At 36.4% G+C, this 9,550-nt stretch overlaps 1 protein-coding gene across 1 annotated transcript; it reads right to left on the reverse strand.

Moving 5' to 3' along the window:
* Positions 1-274: 274 nt before the first annotated feature.
* Positions 275-5,557, reverse strand: LOC117119906. Its single transcript, XM_033264884.1, has 3 exons — positions 5,344-5,557; positions 4,115-4,280; positions 275-3,179 (listed from the first exon to the last, which is right to left on the reverse strand). Exons 1-3 carry the CDS (start codon positions 5,527-5,529, stop codon positions 2,809-2,811), a joined length of 723 nt encoding a protein of 240 aa, XP_033120775.1. The 5' UTR covers positions 5,530-5,557; the 3' UTR covers positions 275-2,808.
* Positions 5,558-9,550: the final 3,993 nt, after the last annotated feature.

The raw sequence follows: 9,550 nt of genomic DNA on the forward strand, positions 1-9,550 counted from the left end.
CAATATTTGATACTCAGGTCCCACTTTCATCAACAGATTACCATCCACAATCTTAAATTCCGTTTCTTCTAAATCTTTTTCCTCAAAGCTTAAAAAAACACTTGATTCAAATTATTAATACTAACTAGACCTTTGATTTACATTATCGGTCGTTTCTCGATGTGTCCCGCTATGATCGAAGATTTATGTATTTATTTATTATAATTTATTTTATTCATTTATTTTCTTTTATTCGTTTGATTTTTTTGATGAATGTTTTTGTTATTTTCTTTTAATTATTTATTAATTCAGTTATTATTGTCCAACGAGTTTTCATATTTTTTTCAGGCTTGCCCAACTCAAGACTTTTCTTTTCGGGACCGAACCTTCTTTCATTGCATGTTCTCATTCTCATTTTTTTCTTTTATCATATTGTATATTGTTTCTGTAACTCATGTCAATAGAGGAAAATAAATGTTAGTATGATGCTATAGTGGGCCAATTTCCTCTAAAAATTGCACATCTTTAAATTACCAACCTTGGAAAATATTACCTTTGTCCCCCTCCCCCAACCCATGACCCATGTTACGCGCCTGTCTGCATATTCCCCTGTTCTGCAGTAATACATAAATGCTCTTACAGGGGGGAACCCCAATCCCTCCCACCCGGGCGAAAGAAAACTGATATCTTACAATTGCTTGTGTGTGTATGTTTAGCCTGAAATCTGGGTGTTCTAGGTTCAAATTTTCGCAACTCTTGCTGCTTTAATTGACTTTGAAATTAAACGTAAGATATGGGCAGGGGAATACGTAGAGCTGAAATGAAATAAGGGTACACTAGCAAAAATATGGAATGCGAGCAAAGAATGGTGAACAAAGGTGGGATTTTGATGGCCACTTGGGTTCCTGCGAATAAACATGAAGAGTATAAGTAAGTGGACAGTCCTTTTTACGGTGTTTACAGCCATTTTATGTCAAGGGGAACAACAGTCGGAACAACCCCTTATATATGCAAGCGGTATTGAAGCATTCAAACAATGTTAGAAGGATGGCTGCCCTAAAGGGGGATTGGCGATGGTATGATCGTCAATTTAGAAAATTATTGGCCATGGGGAGATTAAGCTCGTGAGATGCCTCGAAATTTGAATTATGGAATGAGGCCAAGGAAAGAGGTACTTTAGAGGTTGCAAACAACCCATCGTCTGTAGTTAAGCGAACTTAATTTAACACACCAGAGTTTGCATACCGTGATACTAACAAGCATTATAAGCAGCTTGGTTATAATAATACATTCATGAAGGGTATGCTCTGTTTCAAACCTAATTGTAGTTGGGTGGATTACTACAAAAACTGCGGTAAGAATAACTACACGGCTGGTCTAGACACATGCTCCCCCCAGGAGCCTAATTTTTTGTTTATATTTCTGTGGGTGGCTATTCCTTGTAAGGTACCTTGGATGCATAATCGGGGAATCTCTGGTGCCGCCAATTCAAGCTGAGTCATTCGGTAAGATTAACAACCTTTTGCCGCCATATATGAATTACAAGTTAACTACAAAAAATCCATAAATATATATATTTCATTTATGAAAATTCTAAAAATTGAAAACCCTATTATTACCTGTATACAAAATATATATATTTTTTATTATAGAAAAGTATTATCAACTACATTACATTTAGAAAAGTCACCCTTCCAAAATAACGTGAAAATGTATTCATGTTAAATACCTACATGATAGGTTGGCACAGTGTCATCATTCTGGTATTCTATCAGGCTTATGATTGATTTTTAAAAAACAATTTTAAGACACTCAAAAAAATCTTTTTTTAAGGCCTACTATTATATTATACATACATTAAATAAATAATTACTCCAGTTGGGGTTTGTATGCACTTTGGGGTGCAGTGAATTTGACAATACTGTACTTTTTGGTTGGTAACACAATCTAGAAATAGAAAGGAAAGGGCGAATTTAGAGGGAGCAGACCCCAGTCCCCAATTTCTGGATCCGCCCCTGCCCTATACTGACATTTGACCACTATACAAGGAACTACTAATCATAGAAACTTAATAATAGAGATCTGATATAGAAAGTATATGTCACTAAATTAACACAATTTTTGGAAGTGACTTCTATGCTTTGCTTTGGATACCAATTCAAAATGTTTATTCCGTTTTGGTAGTGAAGTTTCACTGTTTATTTTTTATAAATAAAATTGTATTTCAAAAGATGTCCTTCTATTGTACCAAGCCAGGCCTTTGGTACATGATGAGTAACTCCCATTACTAATTTATAAATTGCACTCTGTAATCGATACAAGATTTTGCCTACTTGATGGGAAAATGTAAATTGACTACCACCTCTGGCTTGTAAGGTTTAACAGAACATACACAATGGGGAAATCGTATATTTTACGTTTCAAACGTGTTAAGGCCAACTCAGACAGCGTCGTACGACGCAGCCCGACGCGATTTGTTGTCGCTTCGTGGAATATAACATGTTTAATATTTCTCACGACGGCTTATGACTGTCCCCGACGATAAATCGGGTCGGGCTGCGTCGGCCGACGCTGTCTGAGTTGGCCTTTAGTCTGCTACAGCAGCACTGACTTTTGCAATACGAGCATTCTACTTCAGCATCAAACAGATTACCCGATGCTACCGAGGAAGGTGAAGTTATCAAAATATTCAAGAGATTATTGACATTTACTACACACATCAGATTGTATACAATGGAGAAGTAATTAATTTTACTTCTTTCCAAGTTCAATATGTTGGACTACGTCCTTCAAACGATCTGATATCTGTATATTATACCCATATACACTTCAGTTTACATAGTAGTTTATTTTTTGTGAAAGTTTACCAATTAAAAGTACACCTCCTTTACCGTAACTTATCATGTTATATCCGTCAGTGCTAGTACTACACAGCTGTGATTCAAAAGCAGGCAAAACTAGGGTACTACGATGGAAATCAAATAAACCAGCTTGGAAGCTGCCACAAATTTCATCAGTCCACGTAAACCAAATTGGGTCCTTCTGCCCGCTGGAGTTGATCCTGCGAATGTATTCCTTGAATGGCCGATAATGGTGCATCACTAGCAAGTCTCCACATAATGTGTACCTTGCTACCCCCTTAGCTCCCTCGATCTTCAGCATTACCTGCTCCCCAGTTTTGGTGTTGAAGACATATAGCTCTAGGCCAAAACAAAATAATTTAATTATAAGGATCCCTTTAACCAATAACATGATGAAAAAATGAATCAGTTATATGCCTACTTACTATATGAATTCAAGAACCTGAAAGATTCATTTTGAAAAGTCATATAAGAACCATGCACTTGCTATTAAAATTTGTAATTAGGCTGAGAAAACAATAATAAGCAAATCTTAAATGAAAGACAGAAAATTAATATACCTGATGTTATTAAAAAGGAAACAGACAGAAATTCAGTACTGTATAAGGATTTATAATTTAATTATAAGGATCCCTTTAACCAATAATATGATGAACAAATGAATCAGTTATATGCCTACTTACTATATGAATTCAAGAACCTGAAAGATTCATTTTGAAAAGTCATATAAGAACCATGCACTTGCTATTAAAATTTGTAATTAGACTGAGAAAACAATAATAAGCAAATCTTAAATGAAAGACAGAAAATTAATATACCTGATGTTATTAAAAAGGAAACAGACAGAAATTCAGTACTGTATAAGGATTTAAAGTATAAGAGCCAGAATAATGCAACAAGAGCAAGTAGTAAGAACAAACAGAGAATAATAATGAATTTAAAGCTAAATTCCAAACCAGTGCCAAAAACAACAATAAATTGAAGTACAGTTAATTCTGAGAAAGAAGATCAGAACTTAAGTTAACTGTTAACTTCAAATTTACTGTGTATTACTCTAATAATTTTTTGAAAGTAAAACAAACTCTGTTAAAACCGTCACGATTATACGGTTTTCAGACAGCTCATCTATTGACTAATAAATAAAGTCCCTAATGTAAGCACTTTTGTTTGCATATGCAAATCATTTAAAACAAAAATAACTTTAATTCTTATAAAAATAGATATACATTTTTTTTAAATAATTAATTTTGTCGTTGAACTTTTTTTTTTATTACCTTCGTCAATTGTGAATAAAATGCAATCACCAAATATACGTATATCAGTCATGGATTTTTGATTAGTTGTTTTTGATGGTCCATGTGACACTTGAAACACTTGAGGTTGAAGGTCATCCAAATCATAAATCACAATCGATAACTGGTTGGGGTACCTTAAGTGAAACTGTTGATAAAAAAATAATTTAAATAAATTAATTTTAGGCTAAGCAAACTACTTAGATCCTAATATTAAAATAGGCGTGCTTCCGGAAAATTAGGTATTATGTTCTTTGATAATTACTCTACTATGTTGTGTAAAACAGAGCAACAAAAGAACATGCTTGAGCCAATAGAATGATTTGTTACGGAACTATTTTATTCGCTTCTCTACTCCAGAGGGCGTTATATATGTTAGCTTACAAACTGTATGGTTTGAAAATCACATTAGTTGTGGGTTTTTTAAGTGAGTGTTATGTGCTCATGCATTTACCAAACGGATTACCAGAAACTGATTAGAAGAGAAATATAAAAAAAAAGCATAGTAAAGAAGTGCAAACAGACACTGGCCCCTTTATCAACTACAAGAAATACACTTTTTTTTGTAAGAAAATTGCGGCTGAAATTGCCAAAAAATCAGGAACAAAATAAGAACAAATTGAGGCTGAGGTAAAATGCCAAATAGAAAAACCAACATATCTTATCCGTACCTTATTTGTAGTAGGTGTGACTACAGTATGTAATAACCTCTATAATCAGGGGGGATCCAGAGATGGCCGAAAGTGGGGCCGATCGAGATAATACTACCCTAGGGCTGTCTCTTATACACATCTAGATGTGTATAAGAGACAGGATATGCTCTGCTTCAAACCTAATTGTAGTTGGGTTCATTATTGCAAAAACTGCGGTAAGAATAACCACACGCCGGAGAAATGCTGGTCTAGACACTGCTCCCATTGGGTGCCTATTTGATTTATATTTCTGTGGGTGGCTATTCCTTGTTAGGTACCAAGAACATCCTTGAGCCTGAAATCGGCAAAAAATTAGAATACTGTGTCTGGGCAAAATTTTACAGGTTCTCATTAAAAAAAAAGTGTATAGAAATAAATGCAGCCATGAACCTCACCGCCCCTGCACAAAAAAAAACAAAAAAACAAAAAACATGAGGATAAATCATTTATTCAGTTTTAAAATCTCATTACTCCACATTTCAGGCCTCCCTGTTTTGGCAAATCTTTCAATAAACTTACCACACACTTTCTGTCCCAAACACTGACTGAACTACAACTAAAAAACAAATCCTTTGTTAGCTCTTTAGTCATATTTCTTAAACGAAAGTTGTATTCGTTCTCCTTTCTTTCAAGAATATAAACTTTAATACAATCTGCACTTGCGATTACTAACAGGTTGTGCCAGACTCTGAAATGTAATATCATCAACGGTTATTTGCAATCTCCATTTGCCATAGAGTACAATTATTGTTACATTACATTGCATTACAGCTAATAAACCAGTTATTGTTGTTGTTACTGTTTTTACTGGTATCGTTAATTGGTAAGTGAGGAAACTTTTCGTCTGTTCAATTCTATATCTACGCTTATCGAATTGATAGTTCAACAATTTCAACAAGAAAACCTTATTCATTAAGAGATTAATATGGTAATATGGTAAGTGAGGAAACTTTTCGTCTGTTCAATTCTATATCTACGCTTATCGAATTGATAGTTCAACAATTTCAACAAGAAAACCTTATTCATTAAGAGATTAATATGAAAAAAAAAATACAAAACGTCGAATTTAGCCCTAAAATAAAACTAAAGAATGCTCCTCCTTTTAAAAGCGTAGCCTTCCCATCGTCTGATTTTTCTTTGAAAGTGGGGGTTTAAAACTAATCAGAATTACCAAACTTTAGTTATCGTGCTAACAAACGATTTACTACAACAGCTACAGCGACAATATGAAGAACTATTACAAGTTCAACTAATAAAATTAGATTTTTTTATGGCAAATGATGGATTTAGCGTAAATTATCTGATTAGTGAAATACCAATTATGCAAATGAACAATGAGCGAAAATAGGGTTCATCACTTTATTATCCATCTTGCATTGTGCTAATTGGAAACCAATCGGACTTTTCAAATTTTAATTATCGTGGTAACTAGCGTACATTTTCTGATTAGTGAAATATTAATTATTCAAATGAGAAATTAGCATATTCACACAAGTACCAACGCCAGTGGGGAAAAGAAACAACCACAGTACAAAGACTACAATCGGACACACTAGCAGTAGTGTACAACAAAGCTTTATTACAGCCAACAAAACAACAGTCCATCAATCCAAGATGGAGTATCGAGAGACCGCCCATAGAGGGCGCCTAATCAAATCACAGTGTGTTAACACTGGCGTGACTTCTCTTGTCCTTTTATTTATTCCTTTATTACGCCTTTTTAAAAAAAAAATTAACAAAAAAAAAAAAAAAACAGCAAGAAAACACTTGTCAGTTTCATGCTGTGCATACTGACACAGTAACACTCGGAGGCAAACATACTATCTATAAAACTCAGTAATATATTTAAAGCCCCATTCCCGGCAAAATTTCAGTTTTTAAGAAAAATCTAATTTTTGTATAATGTTATTATTTATAAATATAATACGGAATTGCTAGTTTAACTGAATTTAGACATTCCTAAGAATGAAAAAAATGTAAAATAAGACTGAAATTTGATTTTTTGTGTTTTTCATTTTGATTTTGCGATAGGTCGTGAGAAGAAATATCGTAGGCGCCGAAAACATTAGCCTATCCAGCGCTGCTAGGCTAGGCCTAGCCTTACCTCGATTTAGGTTCTGTTATCACACATAAAAACGGCCGACATGATATTTTCCGTTGCTAGTATTGACACTTGTAAAATATAATATTTCATAGGAATTATTTCAAATTTGTTTCTGACTGAGATGTTGACACTTAACAAACATATCTCAGCCTTAATCGAACAAGCGCATTGTGCGAGATACGAAGTACAAAACTAATCTCATTAGAGAGGGCGCACTTTATTGACTGTATAAAAGTATACATAAAAGCGAGAGTATTCCAGTGGATGCGATCTACAACCTCTGAATTTGCTGCCTAGTAAACGATGAACTCGTCGAGAAAATGGTAATATTCTATGAGAAATAGTCTGTATTTCTCTTTCTTTTGGGTAAACTAAAATTCATGCCAATATTTTTCCATGATTTGTAATAATTGGAGTAATGCAAATGAATATTTTCTAAAAAAAGTCAGTTTTTTGTGAAATTTTGCCGGGAATGGGGCTTTAAGATCATTACAGATTAGAAAGTGTCAATCACAATAGTACAAGCGTGATTATAACCAAGGTAATTCAACAAAAGGACGCACATCTCGGGACATCAAAGGTTTTGGCTACGTTCAGACCTGTGAGATACGCCAGGCGTATCTAACGCCGGGCGTACGTTAATCCATGGCGTAACTAGCGAGATGTCCAGACTGGGCGATTAGTGAACGCTAGCGTAAGTATTCGCGCGAAATATTCCTATTCGTAATTCCATAAGAACATGAAATTTTATAAAATTCGTAAATTTTGAATTGCTATAACTTTTCATTTTCTTGGTCAATTTTCACAAATCAAATTGCAGTTTATAGAAGCATTTAACAAGCTCGCGTTAAAAAAAATGTAAATGTAACAGACATTGCGAAGTACCCAAAATTAATAAAATAAAAACTAACACCATAAAACGAATGGCACGCATAGACTAATAATTGACGGCTGTACTCGCAACTAGTATCGGATTGTCGATGCCACAGTAAAGATCAAAGGACTGTACGCACGCGCTATGTTCGAGAGCGGAGATGTGCGTCCTTTTGTTGAATTACCTTGTTATAACCTCCGGACATTAAGTAGAGCATAATAAATATAAGTTGTTGACAGAAAAGTGATTATGAACAAACTCAAACAGACAGTATTAAATCGAAGATAAACCTAAACCTATAAAAATTCAAGCATGTACTAATACTACTGATCCATAACATAGTCAGAGAATCGTTCAGGACGTCTCCTTCGACGTGTTGAACGGCGTAGAAGGGGCTTTGCAGGATGATCGTGAGACGACACAGATGGTGGTGTAGCTTCCAACGAAGGCGCCTTCATGAGGTCAACTGGAGGAACAGCGAGTGCTTCTGGTACGGCAGGTGGAGTGGGTGGTGATGGATCAGCTACAGGAGGGCATTGATACTCATCATCTGATGTATCACTGTGAGTCCTTCATGGTGGAGTTGCTGCATCCTTACCCTTGGGGACACTTAAGCACTCAGACTTTTTGACACGATAACTAGTGCTTCTCAACTGAGAGCCAGAAAACTTACGAACTGTGCACCAGGCTCCATCAACAGATACAACAAGGTAACGATCTCGTGCAGAGGTCTTGTTACGATCTCCCCAAATGTAAACCAAATCCCCGATGGTAACGGAAGTATCAGGTGCCACATCGGCTGTCGGCGCTTTAGATTTTTCGCTGTAGGGGTGGTTGTTGGTTGAAGGTTGTGCTGGTCAATAATCAACTTTTGATCTGATACAGGGATTTGGACATGCGAGAACTGATCCCGCTGTGTCCACATTTCACGTGACGATAAACCTCGAGTGCGGATACGAGAGTTGAGACGGGCAGTAGCAATAGACAGTACTGTAGGTGAAACAGGTCCACCACTAAGCTCTTGGCGAAGTAACTCATCCTCCAGCTCACGCACTCCTTTCTCTCCCACTGGGTTTTTGTTGATATTCTTAACTCTGCCCATCTCAACTACAAGTCTGTGTTTGAGCAACAACTCATCATTAACAAGTGCAGCAAAGCCAGGGGCGTGGTCAGTACGAATAGTCGCTGGGGACCATCCATTGGGCACATTTCAATACACAGGCGAATCAGGGCATCGCGTAATGTGGTGTGTGTTTCGTCCGTAATCAAGCATGTGGAGGTGAAGGAGGTGACAGTCTCTGACAACCAAAATAAATTGACGTTCTCGTTTTAAAACATCAGCAGCGAAAGTAAGTCCGAGTATCGCTGGCGGGTCTCCTGTGGACTGTTGTATTTTAGTGTGTGGTACGTTACGAAGAGATGCGCAGTGGTGACATGTATTAGACGCCAGCTCGATAGACTTGTCCATATCAAGGGCATAGAAATAGCGATGCACAGATAACTTAAGTTGGTGACAAGTCGGATGATCAAGGCGGACATGAAGTGCGGTGAGTAATCCATCGACCACAGCTCTGGGAACAATAATGCATTCGCGCGAGGGTGCCAGAGGCTCCGTACGTGTAACAACCAGTAGCCCATCCTTGCCAATAGAACAACCGGTGTTTAGGTAGCGCTTTATGTCCTTAGCATGGGTATTTTTCTTAGACGGGCGGGTTCCCTGCCGAAGATGAAGTTTTACTTGAACAAGG

The sequence above is a fragment of the Anneissia japonica genome, unplaced genomic scaffold (assembly GCF_011630105.1).
Source record: "Anneissia japonica isolate Jap-2015-1 unplaced genomic scaffold, ASM1163010v1 scaffold288045_len58451_cov111, whole genome shotgun sequence".
Taxonomy (NCBI): Eukaryota; Metazoa; Echinodermata; class Crinoidea; order Comatulida; family Comatulidae; genus Anneissia; species Anneissia japonica.

Coding starts and splice junctions, on each gene's coding strand:
- LOC117119906 (XM_033264884.1), bottom strand. CDS start 5,529: ATGATATTACATTTCAGAGTCTGGCACAACCTGTTAGTAATCGCAAGT. Junction 4,281..5,343: donor TTTGGGACAGAAAGTGTGTG/GTAAGTTTATTG, acceptor TTTTATCAACAG/TTTCACTTAAGGTACCCCAA. Junction 3,180..4,114: donor TTTATTCACAATTGACGAAG/GTAATAAAAAAA, acceptor GTTTTGGCCTAG/AGCTATATGTCTTCAACACC.